The 21,604-nt window shown below is 42.7% G+C and overlaps 1 protein-coding gene across 1 annotated transcript; it reads left to right on the top strand.

Annotated features, from left to right (window-relative positions):
* Positions 1-1,883: 1,883 nt before the first annotated feature.
* Positions 1,884-21,439, top strand: kiaa0930. The gene is made up of 10 exons (XM_073481073.1): positions 1,884-2,293; positions 10,666-10,814; positions 12,892-12,996; positions 13,080-13,157; positions 13,262-13,363; positions 14,372-14,512; positions 15,402-15,590; positions 16,722-16,881; positions 17,038-17,193; positions 17,813-21,439. The coding sequence occupies exons 1-10, from the start codon at positions 2,149-2,151 to the stop codon at positions 17,851-17,853; spliced, it is 1,266 nt and encodes a 421-aa protein (XP_073337174.1). The 5' UTR covers positions 1,884-2,148; the 3' UTR covers positions 17,854-21,439.
* The last annotated feature ends 165 nt before the right edge of the window (positions 21,440-21,604 follow it).

The following is a 21,604-nucleotide window of genomic DNA, read 5'->3' as shown; positions in this document are numbered from 1 at the left end:
AACTGAGGTTTTCTGTCAAACTTTCCTTTGAGTCAATAACAAATTATGAGACTAAAATCACAAAATTAACTTCCTATAATTTGACTTTAATAGTCACAGTTTGACTTATGTGGTCATTATAACTTAGCTTTGATTTGGTAAACATTTGTTTTCTTTTTAAATTAACAGGTTAAATTTAAGATGCTGTGTCACAACTCAACAATAGTTACCCACAATTTGCACCCTAAGTGAAAAATTAATTAAAATAACTTAAAAAGTTAGACAAAAGTAGCGACATAAGGGGTGAGGCTTTGTTTTTTGTTTTTTTTTAAGTTCTTAAAACCCCAATTCTTATATAATACCAAATAAAATAACAATAATATGGGCTTTTGAGGTCATGATTCAGCTTTTTGTCTCATTTTGTTTTACTTTTAAGGTTTTGACTGACTTAAAAAGTCAAAATTTTTAAACATTAAAAAAACAAGTAAAACACTAAATGTTTGTTTCCTTAAAACATCTTTTTCCTTTTTGTTTTTACCAGAACATATGAATTTCATATTTTAGTTGTGAGACTTGAAACAAAAACAAAAACAGCTATTAAACATTAAAATGCAAAAAAGCACCTAAATGCCACTTTATTCAATGAGAGCTGAGCTTTACGAGCGACACGTGAAGGTAACAAGACGGTCAGCACAACCCGTGAGACAATGACGTCATCTTTTGTCTTCGAACAAAGGGTGTGCTCGTTTGAACAGCCCGGATCACCGGCGACGAGGACCCGTGTAGGCGGGCGGGGTTTAACGCGGTGCAACAGTGGTGTCACGCAGAGTTCTGGTTCCCATCAGATCCTGTGACCTGAGCAGAACCTCCGCTGTGTTCCCACCTGTGCTTCAGTGCTACAGGTGTTTTTATAACAGGTAAACGAGGTGATAATCCAGGAAGTTGTCGACCTGTCACGTCTGTTTATTTTGAAGCGTCACAGAAATCGGTGTAACACCTGTTTTTAACCGACGGAGGATTTAAACATTAATCAGGCCGCGATGAAAACACCTGAGCGGGTCAGTACAGCCCGGTTCGGCGGTTCATCCCTCCAGCAAACCTCCGTCAATCATCCCGTCACATAAAACAACTTAAACCGCAGAGGAGTTGGACTCAGTCTCCGCTAACGTTAGCTAGTGCTAACAGCGGTTAGCTTAGCTTCCTCTGCAGCCGGCTGCTAATTTAAACATCGTCCGTAAACCGAGGAGCTAAAATGTTAATTAACTAACAGGTTGTTAATTAGTTTACTTGTTCATTTTCCCCCCTCTCCACCGGGCGGGCGGGGACTCTGTCCTCGTCCTTCCGCCTGGCAGCTAATGTGACGTGGGTGCGTTTGATTCACGAGCCGCTGAGCACCGGAGGACAGAAAACACAGATTCACTCTCGACATTTTATTGACCAAACAACTAATAGATTAATTGAGAAAATAAGATTAATCGACAATGACAATAATCATTAATTGAAGCCTGATGTGCGGCAGAATCGAGCTTATATACATGAACTCCTCAATCAATCAATCAATCAATCAATCAATCAATCAGACTTTATTTGCACCGCACTTTAGAAACAAACATATAAACCAAACTGAGGAAACGTTTATAAAACACATAAAATGAAGGCGATCAAATGAAACACCAACACAAATAAAACGTATAAATAAAATAAATCACAGTCAAAGATCAGACACGAGTTTCCGGTTTAACTCGCTGTGATTAAGTGTAAACTGTTTATTTATTCAGTCATTATTGTAAAACCCGCTGCGGTCACTGAATCTCCGGCTGACGGGATCGGCTGTAACACCTGTGACCGGTGTGTCGGGTGCTCTGCCCCTTTAAGAGCCTCGTGTTGTTACAGGAAGTGTGAGGGGTGTTTCCAGCTGATCTGCACAACAGAAGGACCCAGTCTCCCTCAGCAGCCCGACCTGCCTGCTCCCTCCCCGGGTACCACAGCAGAGCAGCCCGGTCCCGGCCCCCGGCCCCCGGCAGGTCCGCAGCCGCGCACCGAGGCTCCTATCCGGGATTCATTTCAGGCCCCCGCCGCTGCTGCTGCTGCTCTCAGCCGCCTGCGAGCCGCCGTGAGCCGGTGCCGTCGGGAGCTGTTCGCCCGGACTGTCATGGTCCCGGCCCGGAGATGGCGTCCTTCCCCGGGTTGTGTCAGACTGTCGGGCCAGCGGAGGAGGAGGGCGGGGAGCCGGACGGGTCCCTGCAGCAGATGCTGAAGGCCATCGCCGACGAGAGGAACCGACTGAACATCCGCCAGGAGATCAGCGGACTGGGTGAGCTGCTCCGCCCGCCCCGCGTGCACCGTGGCCCGGACACGAGCTCCGTGTCGGGGTCCGCTGCTCCGGTCTGAACGCTGTCATAGTCGTCCCGGTAAAGTAACGTGTTGGTTAATCAACCCGGCACGATGGTGAAAGCTGAGGCCTCACAACTCCTCAGTTACTTTACTCAGCTGCTCTGAAGGTGTGAGTACTGAAAGTAACTGAGTACTTTTACTCAGGTGCTGTACTTCAGTAAAATGTCGAGGTTCTTGTACTTGAGTATTTACATTTTCTGCTCCTTTCTAAATCTACTCGACTACATCTGAGAGGAGAAATGTAACTAAATACATCAACACAAGTAATTTACTAAAGTACAATTTTAAGGTATTTGTACTCTACTTGAATATTTCCATGTTCTGGTACTTAATATTTCTACTCCATTACATCTGAGTGATGCAATGTAACTAAGTACATGTACTTTTTGAGGTACTTGTACTTTACTTGAGTATTTCCATTTGCTGTTACTTTACACGTTCGGAGGCAAACATTGTAGTTTTTACATTTATCTGACAACTTTAGTTACTTTACAGTTACAGATTACATCCTGCATCAGAGCCAAAGAAGCACATGAACAAATCAATTTACATCAAATCAATAATTGTCTCATAATATTTTGGAGGATTAAAACGGCCAGAAATAACTGAATAAAAGTCTCAGTGAATAAGTAAATATATCATTAAATGCACAAAAGTAATACTTACGATAAATTAATTAATTGATGTGACATGAACTGATATTTGTTTTTTAATTTATTGTAATTATGTGTTTTTGTTTCATCTCCATCAGAAGAAGTTAAACATTCAATGTTAAAGTTGATAAACAGGATCATTCAGAACAAAAGTGAACAAATTCAGACGCAGTTTAAAGTCAAACATTGTTTAACTGGAGCTCAAAAACATCAATCAACAAACATTCAGCTGTGTGTGTGTGTGTGTGTGTGTGTGTGTGTGTGTGTGTGTGTGTGTGGGTCGTTTGTTCTGGAGGAGAAATCAATGCGGCTCTGTTCGGTCCGTGACTTCATCACAGCTCACAGGCTTCAGTTTATCTCCACACTGCAGCAGCGTCGTCAACATTCAATCACTCTGATCAATAATCTGATCAGATTGAACTGTTCACGTGCCCCCAAACATTTCACCAGAATATAACTACAATGGCACTCAGTAGAGCGTATACCTCCACCAGCGCCCAACACTCCTGAACCGATATATTCAGAAAACACGTTCAGAACCGCTGGATCAGAACTTTCATTAGGATCCACATGACACCGCTCTCACTCAGAGATACCGGCCACTTAACAACACCTGAGAGACGCATGCTTCATTTATTCCCTGAGAAATTAAGAAATAAAGAAAAACGTCACACGAGAACATGACATGACCTTCCTGTACCGAGCCTGTGGACCAGGACACGCGACACATTTCCACCATCTCAGCCTCAGTGTCAGACGTCAGCTGACTGCCCGTCAGCGTCGGGGCAGGAGATGGTGGACTGGACCGGACTTGTTGTGTTGAAGTGTTCCTGTGAAGCAGGTTGAGTTCCTGCTTCCAGGTGAGCGGCCATCTTGTTGCCTCGCAGCTGTTTTGTTGTGTCTGGCAGCTGTTTCTTTATTCGGGGCCTGTGGTCCTCGTCCTTGATGGTCCTCTGCTGGGTGTGAGTCAGGAGACGGCAGCCGCAGTGACTCAGGTCTTCACGAGAGATTCACTCTGTTTTATTACAACTTGAGTCTCATTTTGCTGGTTGGGTTCATCGGTCCTGTTAGTCATCGACACTTTGTACTCGTCTGTTTGTCGTCTGTTCGCTGACTTCAGCTTTTATTAAAGGATGTTCAGCATGAAACATGAATATCTGGTGCAACGTCCGCCTCCTGTTGAACCTTCTTCTGCCTGAGCTCCAGAGAGATGAACATCAGTGATTCAGGTTTAATTACCTGCTAACACACCAGCGTGTCCCTCCACGCTGAAGTCGAGCGCTGCTGCCTGCTATAAATACTCTGACATCAGCGTACAGCGTCTTGTTCTGATCGATCGGTGAAAGCAGCTCCACTCGTCTGCTGGGATCTGCTCTCTGTACGCCGTGACGTGACCGAGTCCTGTGATACTGTACAGCAGAAATAACATCTGACTCACTCAGACAGACGAATTATTACAAATCCTGCTGAATATTTAATGCAGCTGCTGAAGTCTGATTCAGTGTCTTTGTGAAGCGTCTTCATTTACAGTCTCCAGCACGTAGCTGTGTCTGTATCACGGTGTCTGTATGAGTATAATCTATATGCTCGCTGTGTTTGTGTATGTGACTGCAGGACATCGCAGACAGAAGGAGACCACAGTGGGACGTCTCCCATCTGTTTACATTGTGCTCTGTTTGTGTAGCTGCCTGTAGATAACACTTGTGTGTTTGGACTGTGACGCTGATGAAGCGTCTGTAAATAAGCCTGCGACCAACGATTGCTGTCGTCGCCGAGTCATCGTTTATACTATAAAACGTCTTCAAACTGCTTCTGTCCAACCAGCAGCGTCTAATCCAGAGTCTCTTCACTCACTGTCAAAGAAGAGCAGCAAACCTCACATCTGAGCAGCAGGAAGCAGGTGATGTTTGATCGGTTATCGAAACAGTCGGTGATTAACTTTCTTTCAGTTGATTGGTGGTTGCAGCTCTGTAGAGAGGTGCAGTCTGTCGTCCTCAAACCCAGACATCAGTTGGCATTTCTGCACATTCAGTCCCCTCGTCTCAAAGTCTCAGTTTGTTGAATTGATTTTCAGTTTTGTACAACGACATAAAACCAACAAACAAACCAACAAACAAACAATCTGACCAAGCGACTTTAATTTACGCTTCAAAAATCCCAAAGCGGTGTTGATCTGTGAAGATTATCTTGCTGAACAAAACGTGTCCGTATCATAAACTTGTGTTTGTCACAGAGATTACACAGGACGATGCTAACTTCAGTTAGCTGCTAAAATACGTCATCATGTCATATTGGACACGTCAACATACGAGCCTCAGTTATGAGCAGGCAGCTCTGATATACGACGAGACACTTAATAATATGAAAGTGCCTGAAAAGACAAACGCGTCTCACGTCAACCAAACTCCATTCAATTTAATCCAAATTTAACAAATACTGTGTGTGTGGATACAGAACACTCACAACATCAGATCTGTGCGTACAAATAAATATGTAGATGTAAGTGTACTACTGTGATTAATTGATCTGATCCCTTTGAGGTGGATCAAACCTCTGATTGGATTAAAATCCAGTTTGATGGGTCAGAATGTAACTTCAGAAGGTCGACGCCACGTTAAACCCTGCAGGAGATGAATCGTCTCATCAGACCTGCTGTTTGTCATCAGTTCCACCACCTCAGTCACGTCCTGAGCAGAAGCATCACATGACACATTCACTCATTCATTCGTTCAACCTGAACACATGACGGCGGTGACACAGACAGAAGTCACATGGTTCATAACAGAACCTTCTTTTTCCTCTTTATTTAAAAAAAGTGCATTTTGAAACGACACAAGCCGACGACGGCTCTTCTGCAGATTTTGAGAAAATATAAAATCTGCTGTGAACGAAGTTTGTGGAACTGAGATGAAAGTTGATTTCACAGTTTCAGAAGCTGCAGAGTAAACAGGTTGTGGGACTGAAGAGTCAGAAGAGGAGACGTTTCATTCAGTGTTAGTGGCTCCAATCTTTTTACCACATGGCCTCTTAAAATAGAGAAATATTTACGAGCTGAAAACTGAAACTGTCATTCCAGCTATAAACAAACAGTTAAAACTAGATGTGGTTCTTCATGGTTCAGGGCATAAAACTCGGTTCCACTAGAACGTAGTTTTGTATTTTGTTGGATCGAGTCCTCGGAGTTGTGTTCAGGGTCGTGAAGCGGTGAAAGGGTCAAATGTTTCTCAAGAAAAAAGCAAATGTCACCACTGCTTCAGGTAGTTCTTGTGGTACTGAGGACAATCTACAGGTCTGCAAGGTAGTTCTTGGGATCAGGGGGTTCTTTAGAGGTCCGTTGGTTGTTCTAGTGACCACTGAGAGGGTTCTAGGTTCCTTTAGGTAGCTCTAGTGGTCCTGCAGGAAACAGTCTGGTGATGATTTAGGAGGTTCTTTAGGAGTTTGCAGGAGGCCTCTCTGAGCCTCCTCAGGGTGGTTCTTGGGGTCATGTGGGAAGTCCAAGTGGTCTGTTGCTACTTTGAGTACAATTTTCTGATGATACTCGAATAACATGTTTAATGTGGTTTTTGTACTTTCGACTGCATTAAAGGACCTGAATACTTTATCCACCAGTGAAGTTTCTGCGTAGTCTTGAAGTGACTCCAGTGGTCAGTAAGAAGCATTAAGATGTTCTTGAGGTGGTTAATTGTTTTGGAGTAACTTGTTAGGTAACGATCTTCGCCAACCTTGTGAGAATAAGTCTTATATTAGTAACAGCGACAGACACTGAACTGTGGTCGAAGTTGAACCTTTAAACCTCGGTGGCTCAGTCGCCACTGAAGCTTCAGTTCATCCCTCCCTCCACCAGTCCGTCCACCCATCCTCCGGTTCATCCTGTCATCCAGGTCACTGGAGCTGTGCCGGAGCATCAGCGAGCTCCACCAAGTATTATATAAGTGATGAAAAATACAACAGGACGAACCCGCTCATGATATTTCCCCCACAGTGCCAGCAGCGATAGATTTTGGGTGATTCAGCTCACTTTCATCAGATGATGAGTGATAGTGCGCCGGGCTTCATAACACAGTTGATGTATTTTTAAAATGGGATACGCAGCTATAAATAGAGCAGGACTGTACGATCGTCTCTGAGGCTGCAGAGCGGCTTCACTCTGGATGAACATGAACACAGAATTAAACTTTTAACACCTCGTAGATGAAACTTTCAGAAACAGAACAAGCAGCAACATAAAGAAACGAGAGTGTAGTGAGAAATATACAGCGTTTTACTGTAATATCTGTTGATGATAATATTACTGCTGCGTTAATGTGACTGTTTTTAAGGTTTGGCTCATTGTCACGACTTCAGATACTGAAAACAAAAAGCCGAGCGAGGACCTTTAGCTCCTCTGGCCGGGAGTGTTTCTGGAAGCTTCTGGTGCTGTTGGCCAGCGGGTCGTGTTCACCGTCTCACCTCCGTCCCAGAAGAGCATCGTTCATGCCAAGTCTGACTGGACGGAGGCCAGAGGTCGTTTCCTCTCTACAACCAGAGCTGTGATTGGCTGTCGGCCTGAACACGGAGCTGTCGTGTTGCAGCAGCCTGACGAGTTGTTCGCGCCGCTGATTGATGAGCTCGTCTGACGGGAAGTCTCCGGTTTGACTGGGGTCAGAAAATCAAACGGGTTCATCCTCTGATCGGTTCTGTCTCACTGTCAGGGTCCGTCATGAAGTTACAGTCATTGTTGTGAAAAATGGTGTTAAAATATTACTTTGGTAAAATGAAAGTCGCACAGATCAACAGTACTTGAGTGAAAGTCTTAAAGTATCTGATATGAAGTACTTTAGTATCAAAACTGCAAGTAAAAGTACATTAAACATATATTTACATGTATGTATACATTGTTTGATATAAGTACAGTACTTAGTTACATTCCATCTCTGACTACAATTCCCATCATGCAATACCACTTCCATCATCATCATCATCATAATAATAATAATAATAATAATAATAATAATAATAATTAGACAACATTCAACCTGAACTTGAAAATTTAATTTTGGATCGAATAATGTTTTGATTTTAGCTTGTTGCTTAAATAAATGTAACTTTTTATTAGAAAGTAGCTGAATGACTTAATTCAACTTTTAATTAAAGTAACAAACTCTTTTATTTGTTGTTGATTCTGGCGCCACCTGTGGACGAAAGACATTAAGAGTAGAAATGATCGATCTTCTCACTGATGTCTGTGTCGTGTGTGTAGAAGATAAATCTACTTTAAGTTGCGTGTTTGCATTTTAATTTTGGCACCACAGGCTTCCGTACATGCTTATACAGGAGTTACACACTTAAATAACAATGGGAACACATTTACGTAGTCGCTGTGTATTTAACGTTTCTTTAGTTGAACCTGGAGGGAAATGTTTCCAGCAGATGACCTTCTGTCACAGCTCAAGTGTTTAAATTAATTAAAGCCTGATGAGATCAAAGCAAACGAGGTTAATCCTCAAAGTCCAACATTTAATTAACCTCATTCAATTCCAGCCTGTGAAATTAAATAACAAGTGTTTTTGTGTCTGATCTCCCTGAATGAATCCTGTCATGGACTCGAAGTAAATCAAAACATAAATTCTGATGATCCGGAGACGTTTTACATTCTTCATGCTCATCGTGTGTCGTCACACTGAGCTGCTGTCGATAAAGTTAATCCACCCCGACGCGGTGCAGCTAATCCTCACGAAGGCGACCGACGTGAGGCTGAAGTTTGTTCTGACGAGTCTGACGAACGCACGGTATTAAAAATGTATTTAACACTGACGGCTCAGGATTAAAGGTAAACAGGATTATGTGCAGTTAAAGAAGCATAAGGAGGCAAAAGTGTGTCAAAAGAAAACAGTTTAAAGAATTCGATTATAAATCAAAAATCAGCCAAAATAAACTTTTTTATTTATGAAAGTTTTGGTTATAAAAATCAAAAGCAGGTTCAAAGTTCCCCCAATACTTTCATCTGTCCATCCACGCCTGCCTGCACACGTCAAACACCTCAAAGACCACACAGTTAGCTTAGCGTTAGCTTGCAGCTAGCTTAGCATTAGCCTGCAGTTAGCTTAGCATTAGCCTGCAGCGTCACTTCCAGACTCTTCTCCTGTGTGATGAAGACGATCAGCTGACTGGTCCCAGAGGAAACTCTGTGCTGGTTTATTTTGTTCTTCAGAGATCCTTTATTGATGTGTTTGTGAAGATGGTTCACTCTGGACCGATTAGAGGAGTTAATTTCTCTCTTCTGTAGTTTCTTATCAAATCATTCCTGCTGTTTGTAGTTTTATTTCTCAGGACATTTGAAGAATCGTCACATCCCTAATTTGAACTCTCAAAAGCACCGACATCAAGAATTCAGGCTTTTATTATGAAACATCTGCAGGAAGTCTCAGGTTTGTCTCGGTTAGTTTATTTGATGTCTATTTGCTGGATCAATTATCAGGACGAACCTTTTCTTCAGGATCCATCACACACAACGTCCTTATTCAATCAATCAATCAAACTTTATTTATATAACATCTTTCAGACGAATCAAAGTGCTGAACAAGCGACTGGAGAACAAACCGGTTTAGAGACTAATGACACCAGTTGCAATGAAATAAATGGTTAAAATAATAAAAGATATAAAGAAAAGAATAAAGCACAACAAAATAAAAATCTATCAAATAATGTTATAAAAGAATAAAGGCTTATGATAAAAACAAACACATTAAAATGAGTATAATCATTACAGCCATAAAATCATAAGACAATGATTAAAGCCAGACTGAGTTGTTTTTATTATTGTTATTATTGTTATTATTATTGTTGTTGTTGTTGTTATTGGAGATTAAAACTGTCCAGCTTGTTGCTGATTGGAGCTTCCACCTCACCACTGAACCAATCACAGGCGGGCAGGCGGTCATGCAGCGGGATCAGCACGTTTAAGAATAAAAAGATTAATGAATGTGAATATTAATGTCGGCTCGGGGTCAGAGGGAGGTCACTGTGTTTTCGGGGCCTGAGGGAAACAGCTGCTCCAACAGGAAGTTTCACTAAATGCCATGTCATCCTCTGCCTGGTTGCCTGGCAACAGTTGCCGGGCGGCAGGCAGGTGCAGAGCCCCCCGAGGTGACGGAGGGCAGGTGGTCCACATCTGAAACGCACACCATCGACCGCAGCTCGGCTGCTTTCATGGCGCCGGGTCATTTTTCAAAATAAAAGCGTGCGACTGTAATAATCCAGCAGAGTGTGAATAATTTATCTGCTGTTTTATCGGCCGTAAAAAATAAATGACTGCAGGTTTGAACAAAAGCCGGAGAGAACAACAGAAGAGTGAATCGTAATAAAACCGTCCGACCACACGACGACTTCACACGACAACGGGAACTGTAGTTTTTATGTTTTCTTGGATCGTCTGTGTCTTCTCCCTCCTCTGACTGAACTCCAACCCTTCGTATGTCTTTAATGTCTGTGTTGGTTAAAAAACAAAACATTTATGTGGGAAAGTTTTCTGTCAAAGGATTTCAGACACGAGGAGGAGACGGTTCAACGTTAAACTATTGATCCATGTTTCAGGTCAGGATGTTTCTCAGAGTCGCTGCCGTCGGTCGTGTGTTTACTTTGTGTGTGTGTGTTGTTGCAGGTTGTTTTAAGGATGACCGCATCGTGTTCTGGACCTGGATGTTCTCCACGTATTTCATGGAGAAGTGGGCTCCTCGACAGGACGACATGTTGTTCTACGTCCGCAGGAAACTCGCCTACGTCAGCGCCGACAACAGCGAGGGCAAAAAGGTGACGAGCACTCAAAGATCTCTGATCAGTTCATAGACAGAAAATTCATCTGAAAGTATTTTCCTAATCGACCAATCAGTCGAGTCGTTTATGAAGAAAAATGCCAAAAACTTTCTGTTTTCTCTCATTTTACATCTGTTTGGTTTTCGACTGTCGGTTGAACAAAACGAGTCATTTGAAGACGGTTTCCTTTCACATGTCAGAGACTAAATAATAAATCAATTAATCATGAAACAATTGGAAGATTAACAGTGAAAGTGTTGCAGAGTTACAGGAGGTTGTGGGTTTGATTCCTCCAGGAGGACCGATGACTATAGATTGTGATACAAAGACAATAAAAACCCTCAAACGGGTCAAACAACACAACAGACAACTCGTCATTCAGACTTTTCTTTAAAAGCTTTAATGCTCTTTCAGGTGAAACTATAAACTGACCTCAAAGACAAATGAAGCGACTTTAAAAGCACTGATGGACTGAAACAAGAGCGATGATCTAGGACTATAATCCAATAATTTCATCTTCAGTTAAGCCCAAACTTGGGGCGACTGAAGGCTGTTTAAATCCCTTCAGATGAAACATTTCACCTGAATTGATTCGACGTTCGTGTGAATCAAGAGTCATGACGGATTCCCTGAAATAAAAACTGCTGAATATCGTTACACGATGTGTTTTATTACACGTCTGGAGGATCTTTACATCAGAGTCTCAGTACAAATGAGTCATTAATCAACACTGAACTGAAACACGTTGAGGTCGTCTGCAGTAACGTTCAGCTCCGTCTCCTCCACATCTGCCTGTAACCAGACCTGACGAAGGCTCTGCACGGAGATACGAGGTCTCCACATGCCAGGATTCATATCACTCACAGACCATGTAGAGCGCAGGAGCGGTTGCCATGGCGACGCTGTAAATGTGTGTGTGTGTGTGAAGGCGATTGTAAAATACCTGCTCATGGAGGAAACACGCGGCAGTAAAACCTCACAGAAGAATCTGTTTAAACCGACATCGACCAGAAAACGTCTCATTTTAAAACGTCTGTTTTTAAAAGCAGCAGATTCGTTGAACACATCAGTTTCCTGCTGATGTCGTGCAAATAAAAAACTGGAGGCTCAGTTTGATGAGAGACGATGTCGGAGACGTTTCTGCTGTCGTGTGGACGGTTTCACTTCCTCGGTCGCGTCGCAGACGGTAAAACACGACGGTGAAGTGAAAGTAGAGAAGTGATGAAAGAGAAGAACACACAAACAACGTTGGCACTAAATATCCATGCGCACAATATTTGTTAAATATGGATAAAATTGAATGGAGTTTGGTTGACGTGAGGCGTCTGTATCAGAACCTGCCCGTCATTATTAAAGCTTGTATGTTGACGTGCACGTTGTGCAGAACATTGTGGAGCGTGAACATGTCCCAGGTGAAGCTGCAGCGACGAAGTCAGCTGAAAGGAAATGAATCGTCAAACATCGTCTGGTTCCAGCTTCTTAAATGTGCAGATTTGCTGCTTGTCTTTGAGTTTTGGACTGTTGGCTGGACAAAAACAGCAATTTGAGGACGTCTCTCTGGGCTCTGGGATGTTGTCCTGAGCATTTTGATCAGCTTCTGGACATTTTCTGGACTAAACAATCAGTGGATTCGTTGGTAGTGGTTAGTTGCAGCCCTTCTCTCAACACACTGAGTGTCTTTTCTAAATCGTGTCCAGTCAGTTAATATGTCGCCGACCGACACAAGTGAATTGATCCCAATAAAAATTGAGTGTCACGTCAGAGATGATCAAAGGAAACATGTTGCTCCAGAGGTCAGAGGGACTGAACAGTGTTTTGCTGTGTCATCACAGGTGATTTAAACAAGATGTTATTTTTAAACCCGTTGCTTCCCTCTGAACAACATCTCAGACACACTGATCACTGCATATTTCATTTCGTCTTCATGTTGTCAAAGTAAAAAAGCAGCTCGTCCTTCGTGTCTCTGCTCCATCTGACATCACGCTGATGTGACAGAAAGTCTCCTGGTTGCTCCACACCTGAACTGAGGTTGACCCGTAGCTGGTTCTGATGAGGTGTGTCGGCTGTGTTTCAGGTGGAGGTGGAGGTTTACAGGAGAGACTCCAAGAAGCTGCCTGGCCTCGGTGACCCAGACATCGACTGGGAGGAGAGCGTCTACCTGAACCTCATCCTGCAAAAGGTCGGAAACACTCGCAGAAAAAAAGGTTTGTGATGTCGGTCGACTGATGCCAGCGATAACCTGAAACCTCTTCTGTCTTCCAGCTGGACTACGTGGTGACGTGTGCCGTCTGCACGCGCTCAGATGCAGGAGATATCCACATCCACAAGAAGAAGTGTCAGGTAGGAATCAGGATCTGAGCTGCAGCTGCGCTCACGTCTGTCTCAGCAGGCTCAGGCCTCAGTCATCACTGGATCCTCATCCTGCTGTCTGCCGTGTTTCACAGGAAGTGTTTGCGTCTCCCAGTAAACACGCCATGGACAGTAAAGGAGAGGAGTCCAAGATGAGCTACCCCAACATCTTCTTCATGATCGACAACTTTGAGGAGGTAACTGTAGCCCGGTCGTCTCAGCACTTCCTTTAACGTTACATGAGCCATGTTACAGCCGTCACTCTGACATCAGTCAGTCGGAGGTCGAACACATGCAGCGACTACAGCTCACATGTAGAGAGAAACTGCACTTTTTACCCCACTACATTTATCTGACGCCTTCAGGTACTACTTTTTACAGATTAACACAAAATATAGCAAATACATTGAAGGACAAGTTGAGTCTCGTAGTCCACAAAACAGAAAACAACCAAAGAAACATCAGATGTCTCCATGCAGCTCGTCTGCTGTGATCAGTCTGCAGGAGAGACGACATCACGACCTGATCTGATGTTATTTACACCTTCAGCAAGCTCGTGCTCACACTTCACTACTTCACTACATAAACTCAATGTGAGGACTGGTGCCAACGTTAAGCTGAAGACGTTAATGTTTGGTTGTCATTTCCAACTTAAACTGAACATCCGTCAACATCTTTTTTATGTTAAACTGACGTCCAGTGCCAGCTGGTTTCTTCCACCACTGACATGTTCTGGACACTTAGGAGCCCAAATTGGGAGGTGAAATGTAAATGTGAGGGCCTGCGGGTCAAATGATTAAATGTGAAAAACACTAGAAGTGGTGTTTCCCCTCAGTGATGAAGCTTTTACTGTGAGCAGTCTGACTCCACAGCAGCTGATGGTTCCTGGCTGATGAGCAGATACGAGGAGATGCTGCTGGTTTAATGACGTGTGACCTGATGCTTCTTCTCTCCATTTAAAAACAAACTCCTGCATTAACACCTTGTTTTATTGGTCGACTGCAGGGAAAAACACCAGATCAGAGATTTCACCCCTGGGAGGAAATCAATGAGCAGGTTTTTGGAGCTAAACAAGTCAATGCCGACAGTCACTGTGTTGAGACGATGCCGCTCCAGAGGGCTGAGATTACAGATGGGAACTTCAGGTTACTGGGTGAAAGAGTGAAGGTCTCCACAGGTAAAGTAACATATTATTATCTGTGCAGGTGTTCAGTGACATGACGGTGGGCGAGGGGGAGATGGTGTGTGTGGAGCTGGTAGCGAGCGACAAGAGCAAAACCTTCCAGGGCGTCATCTTCCAGGGCTCGATCCGCTACGAGGCCCTCAAGAAGGTCTACGACAACCGGGTGAGAGGCCGAGGGACAGCGGTGCTTCGAGCTAAATGCTAACAGCAGCATGCTAACACGATACTGCTAATGATAACACAGTGATGTTTAGCAGGTGTAATATTTACCATGTTCGCCATCTTGCTAATGCTAATGCTAAATCATACATTTTGTTTGTGTCTCCATCTACAGTCCCTGAGGTCAAGAATGAGGTTTTATGCTCAAATTCATTATGCTGGATTACTGAACGAGCTAATGTGCTAAATGATATCATGTTAAACATTTTAGCTGTGCATGGGTTAGCATGCTAGCATTAGCAGGGTGATTCACTGCTGCTGTTTAAACTGACGTAAGACTCTGAACACTACTTTTATCAAAGTTTATAAGAACTCAACTTTATTATTGTTTAATACATTTAAACCAAAAGGGGAAAAAATGTTGTCTTCAATATCTAGACATGATACTGTTAAAGCTAATGCTGCTGTATCATGCTAACATTTTGAACATTGGTATGTTAACTCGAGAAGTAAAACTGTTAGCATCCAAAAATGCTAACAGAAGCATGTTACGATGCGAACATGGAAGAATCACTTTAACTCATAAGGTATAATAACATGTAATGCTAATATGCTAACGTTAGCATGTCGGTATGTCTATGTCATTAAGCTGAAATGGCAGCTACGGCTAATGTCACACAGGAGTTGTGACATAAATGATATTTGTCGACATGTGAAATGTTATTTTGACTCGGATGTTTCTTGGGTTAGTTCGTCTGAAAGCTCGTTCTGCGTTCATCATCGTGCTGATTAATACGACATGTGTTTAGGTTAATTACATATTAACAGACACTGTGCTGGATTGTTCTTTATCTGTCTCGACTTCATGCTGACGGTCTGTGTGTGTGTTGCAGGTGAGCGTCGCTGCTAAGATGGCTCAGCGGATGTCTTTTGGCTTCTACAAGTACAACAACATGGAGTTTGTGAGGATGAAGGGTCCGCAGGGCAAAGGTCACGCTGAGATGGCCGTCAGCAGGGTGCCGACGGGTGACACCTCCCCCTGCGGCACCGAGGAGGACCAGGTGTCACCCATGCACGAGAGGGTGAGGAAACTTTTATTAGTCTTTACTGTCAATGTGCAAAACGACAAATCAGCGAATCATCTCTCTCAGCTGCGTAGTACAGAACATCAGATCCTGGTCCGGCCTGATGTTTGGCAGATTCACAGATCAGGAACTCAGCACTTCCCGTTTGTCTGCTTACAAGTTGAGGCGTTTTCGAAGTCACCAAGTGAACTGACGATGAGTTTGGCTTCACTTCCTCCTGTTCGTCTGCGGCTGTTGCGAAACAAAAGAGAAAACACCCAAAATCCTTCAGCTCAGCGGCTCCGAGTCGACTGTGAAGCCTCCACACAAAGACATGAAATCAGGTCAGGATCAATAATAAATGCTGCTGGACCAGATTATGCATCATTTAAGAGTCTGTCCTCCAGATGTGTCTCACAGTCGACTGATGGATTCTCAGAGGTCAGGATGAAATTACACTTTATTTTATTTATCTTAGATTCATATTCACCAAAACTGAGAATCAGCTGATGTGGATTTAATCTCGTGAAACCAGCAGGAGACAAAACTGGAGACGCTGTCTGAGCCCGTGGCTGCTGAGATGATTCGTCAATGAATCGATTAGTCGACTGGCAGAAAATCAAACAGCAACTATTTTTCTTATTGATTATTTAAATCAAATTCACAAGTTTCAGCTGCTCAGATTCCAAAGTAAATCAATACATTTCTGAGTTTTGGATATTTATCTGACAAAACAAGACGTTTAAAGTTACCTCGAGACTTTTCTGACAGTTCATCACTTTAAGACCCCGTTTACAAGACGGCAGTTTCGCTAAAAGTACAAAAGTTTTTTTTTCCACGTTCAAACGACATGAAAATGATCCTGTTGCACGCAGATCTGCAAAAACAAAGGAGCTGTCGTGTGCATGCCAGGCCAGCGGGGGGCGCTGTAACTGTGCCATTAAACACCAAAGAATAACATCCGCCATTGTTCTTGCTGTCTTCCTGTTGGGGCGCTGCTGTTGTTCTATGCTGACGAACGTCTGTGATGGAAGAAGCTCTCGGCTTGGTGATGATGCATGTTGAGTCGATGTCGCTGAAGGAGGAGGAGAGTTTTCTCAGCACTTCCTCCTTCAGCACATCAGAACAGTCGTTGTTGTCTCCCTGCAGGTGACGTCCTTCAGCACGCCTCCGACTCCAGAGAGGAACCGTCCCTCCTTCTTCTCTCCGTCTCTGAGACGCAAAGTTCCCCGAAACAGAATCGCGGAGATGAAGAAGTCTCACTCTGCCAACGACAGCGAGGAGTTCTTCAGGGAGGAGGAAGACGAAGGTACAGACTGGATCACAAACTGGTTCCATGCAGGATTGTGTCTGTCTGAGTGTTTGTTGTGTTGTAGCTGTAATGAGCTCTGGCAGGACTTCTGTAAAGACGTGTCACATGTTCAGACATTAATGGTCAGATGATGAACCCGTTTTGATGTTTCAGATCTTCACACCACCACAAACCTCCGCTCTCGCTCGCTGTCGGGGACCGGTCGCTCGCTGGTCGGCTCCTGGCTCAAACTCAACCGGACCGAAGATTACTTCCTGCTCTACTCACACCTGACCTACGTCACGCTGCCGCTGCACCGCATCACCACAGGTGTGTTACCTGCCGACATCCATCAGCTGTTTGAACACACCGAATTAATCATTTACTCAGTCATGAAAGGAGACGGTGAACAGTCACCAGTAACCAGTATAGGCGACTTCTTTGTCCCCAGACTCCCTTAACAAATGTGTCAGTTTAGTGAGTTGTTGAGTTGGAGACACTTTATAAACTGTGTGAAACTCTGTCTCTGACTGATTCTGACTTATTTGTTCCTTCTTGTTAATTCAGCAAATGTTCTGCATGAACTTCTTTCTGTCTTTGAGTAGAAACATGGAGTCTGTTTGTCCCAGTGAAGTTTATTTCATACAGAGCAGGAAGTGACATCACATCAGGTTAATGTCAGGCCCTAGTTAATCTGTGTTTCTCCTCCATGACAGTAAGATCAGACTCATTAGTTTGTTTTATCTGAAGTCGATGTGATGAAAACAAAAAGAACCTTAAAATATTATCATATAACGATTGTTAGAAAGTTTTGAGTTATCGTCTCATAATTCTGAAAATGATTTAATATCTCAAAATAAGAAGTTAGAATCTGAAATCGTGACGTTCTGTCTCAAATGAACGTCTCTTCTTCAGCCGACTGACATCTCTGGTGCGTCTCCTCTCTCAGACATCCTGGAGGTGAGGCAGAAGCCCATCCTGATGACATAGCAGAGCAGGACTCCTCAGAGCATCACTACCAAGTGCCTCCTGCATCAGGCCACTGAGACAACAGCAGCGCCCCCCGGTGTCCAAACATCTGCTCCACCTGCAGACGAGTCAGAGGAGACGACCGCAAACCAACCAGCCATTCGAGAAGTGCCTCTTCTTCTTTTCAGTTCCTGCTGCGTCCGAGGTCGTCTCCACGGAAACGGGCCCGGCGTCGGGATCACATGACCTCGATGTGAAAAACAAAAGGCATTGGCTGAACTCTGACCAGGAAGGAGGAGGAAGTGACGAATGTGTGTTTTCTTGTAAATATCCTGCTGCTTTACTCACTGAGACGCCTGGACCGAAGGGCCCGCTTCACCTTCTGTTTCTGATCCACTCGGCGTGGATCTCGTGGACTTTGTTTTCTTTTATTAATATATTCACTCGGACATGAGGGATTACACTTACAGTGTTTTTGTAAGAGAGGAAGCAGAACATTATGACCGGCCGTGGTGTCGGCAGACGGCGGTCGAGGTCACGGCGTTCGGGTCGGGTCAGAACAGATGTTTTCCCAGATTCTCATTTAGTCTCTGGAATGTGAAAAATAGGAAAAAGCCTCATCATAACTTTAAGTTTGTTCATTATTCTGTCAGACAAATGTCCCAAAGTGCTCGAGTGCCACCGATGTTAGAAACCACAGGCAGCATTTATTTCACCACATCCAGCAGTTCGTTAGTTTGAACTGATGAGTTGGTTAAAGTCAGTGTTTTCTAAATGTTGCGTGAAGAATCACCACAAACTGGATTTAATCTTCATTCAGTCCAAAGTGTGACGTGAACACTGGAGACTAAAGACACGAGCTGAACATGTCTGTCAGATACTCACCTGCAGACAGTGAAGTCAAACTGTCCTCTGCTTTAAAATCAGCAGTTTCCTTTTTAGACGCATATTTCAGCCGATGTGATGAAAACAAACATCTGAAATTATTATCAAATCATTATTTCTATAAAATAAGTTAGCATCTGAAAATAAAGAGAAACTTAATGGAAATGAGTTTCAGTACCTGAAAATGATTTCTCAAAATAATTAGTCTCAAATAATGAGATGTTACCTCAAAATGACTTTTTCAAGATGGGTTAGAATCAAAAACTGACAAACGTGTCAGAATCTCACAATAAAGAAATGTTACCTCAAAATAACGACTTAGTAAATATGAGATATTATCCCAAAAAAGTGACGGTATCTTCAAATATTTGCTAATTGATACTTTTGAGTATTGACTAAATAATGTGAACCTTTCCTTTAAAACGAGTTTCTGAGAATAATCAGTTAGAAATCACAAAGTCAGCTCATTATTTTCAGATTCATTTTTCACCGCGATGTCAGAAATGTTCGTCTGTAGTCGGATCAGAGTTTGAATCTTGAAGTTGTGACGGTTGAGTTTCTCCACAGGTCTGTCGGATCAGATCCGACGTGTCGGACCTATAAAGATGTTTATCACACGTGCTGAAGTTCTGCCTCCACAAACAAACAGACGTTCTTACTTTGAGTTTGTTTGTTCACTTCTGATGTTTTTCTTCTGAGCGGTGACGGACGAGGCGACGCCTGCGTCCTCTCCGTCAGCTGTCCTGTGATGATTCGTCCACTTTTCACCACGTTAACACAAAATAAGACACAAAAAATCACAATAATCCAGCTTTGACTTTTTTACTGGCTTTTTGTTTAAAAACTGCGACTCACAAACTGGAAGTGACTTGAAAAACTACTGAAGTGACGACAGTGAAGATGATTTTAAAGGGAAAACTGAGAATCGACATAAAAACGGGAAGTGACACAACGAAGCCACCTGATTGGATCCACATGTGGAGCGAAGACACAGATGTGTGTTCATGTTTTCTCCCTCTGTGCTCCCGAAGCCTTAAATCTGACTGCACGCAACTTTAATGTCTCTTCTTTCTCCTCGTGTTCATCCGAACAAACTGTCAAGCAACCAGCCGAGGCGTCCAAAGATCAACCTGCCGTTCGTCTGCAGAGACGTCGGACTTCACGAGAGCAGAAACGCCGACTCAGGCTGCGACACTCAAATCTGATCTGGAAAAACTCAAAAATTACAACAAACGTCCGTCACAAGCTCCCAGAGTCCTCGAGGACGTGTAGGAATTCAGTTAATGCAGAATTATCTGGTTATTAACTGAAAATATATCATCAATGTTCGTGATCTTCAATCATTCACAGTAACAACTCAACATTTCTCAACCTGAACCTGAATTCTGATGTTTTGAGAAAAAACTCTGAATTGTTTGTTCAGAAGTGATTCATCAAATCATCTCAGTGTTACTGACGAGATGTTCTCACGAAAGTTTGACTTGTTTTATTCACAAAATTTCATTTTTTTAAAAACAAATTCTTAAATAAATAAATAAATAAATAAATAAAGTCTTCACTCGATCCGTCTTACTCTGGGAACTTGTGACGAGCATCCTTCACTATTTTTGGACACTTTTAAAACATTTTGACTGTTTTAATCAACATTGCTTCTTTTTTTCTGAAACACATTCTGACTTTTGCGCACGTCTTTTTCAAATTTCTTTTTCTTTCTTTCTGTCTGTCCTGTCTTTCTTTCTTTCTTTCAAAACATTGTGTTGCTCATTTCTGAAAGATATTCACATGGACAGTTATAATTATGATTTACTGTGGGAACATATTTCATCTTTTTTTCTTTAACTGGCAGAAATCAGATGAAAACTAATATTAATAAATATGAAAACACTTCTCAGTGAAATGTGAATTATTATAACACTAAAATGTCATTAAAGGCAGATGATTGTGAAAACATTTGACATTGTAATGAATTAAAACTACTGAAGCTCAGCTCATCATGAGAGCTGCAGCTGATCATTTGATTTATTATCATTTACTCTGATTGTTTCATTCGTTCCCTTTTTATTTTATTTTACTTCATCTCAAGTGTCCAGAAACAGTGAAAGCAGTCGCAGGTTCTGTCTCGTGTTCATGTTTGATCTGACGGTCGTCACAGTTCAGGCACTGAAGTCAGTCAGCTGCTGTTATTGATCAGTTATTATCTGTGACTGATTTTCAGTCAGAGACGAAGCCATCGATCAAAGTCAGTCCAGTGTTTCTCTCTGTGAGCTCTACCACAGGGACGAGTCGACTCCTCAGTGTTGATGTTGATGTTGATGTTGATGTTGATGATGATGTTGATGATGATGATGTTGATGATGATGATGATGATGACGTAGTTGATAGCTCCTCCAGCTGAATGTATCCACGCTGATCAATATAAACGACGGCTTTAACCGAGAAACGTTTGATATGAGCAGAACGACAGTTTGCACTGTAAAACGCTTTTAGAACCTTTTTGAAACCTGTTTGTTAAAAACTTTTCGTTGACGTGTTTTTACATCAGTTTAACGCTCATCATGGCTTTTGTACACACACACACACACACACACACACACACACACACACACACACACACACAGTAAATGTGCATGTTCTCAGTCATACTTCTGTTGCTTAGTCTCCAAACTGTGTGTACGTTTTCCTGTATTTATTTATTGAAATACACATTAGCAGAAAAAACTGACACTTGTGGGTTTTTTTCTTGATTTCTGCATCATGTTTATTGAACCGAGTACAAGAACTCATTATATAGAATAATGTGTTTTATATTACCGGATTATAACTATTGATGCATCACGGGGCTGATTTTAATGTCTTGATATACAGCTGGGTAGTTTTTATCTATAAG

This window comes from Pagrus major, chromosome 14 (genome assembly GCF_040436345.1).
Source record: "Pagrus major chromosome 14, Pma_NU_1.0".
Lineage (NCBI taxonomy): Eukaryota > Metazoa > Chordata > Actinopteri > Spariformes > Sparidae > Pagrus > Pagrus major.
This window is presented reverse-complemented; position numbering and strand designations above follow the sequence as displayed.

Coding starts and splice junctions, on each gene's coding strand:
- kiaa0930 (XM_073481073.1), top strand. CDS start 2,149: ATGGCGTCCTTCCCCGGGTTGTGTCAGACTGTCGGGCCAGCGGAGGAG. Junction 10,815..12,891: donor ACAACAGCGAGGGCAAAAAG/GTGACGAGCACT, acceptor GCTGTGTTTCAG/GTGGAGGTGGAGGTTTACAG. Junction 13,158..13,261: donor TCCACAAGAAGAAGTGTCAG/GTAGGAATCAGG, acceptor CGTGTTTCACAG/GAAGTGTTTGCGTCTCCCAG.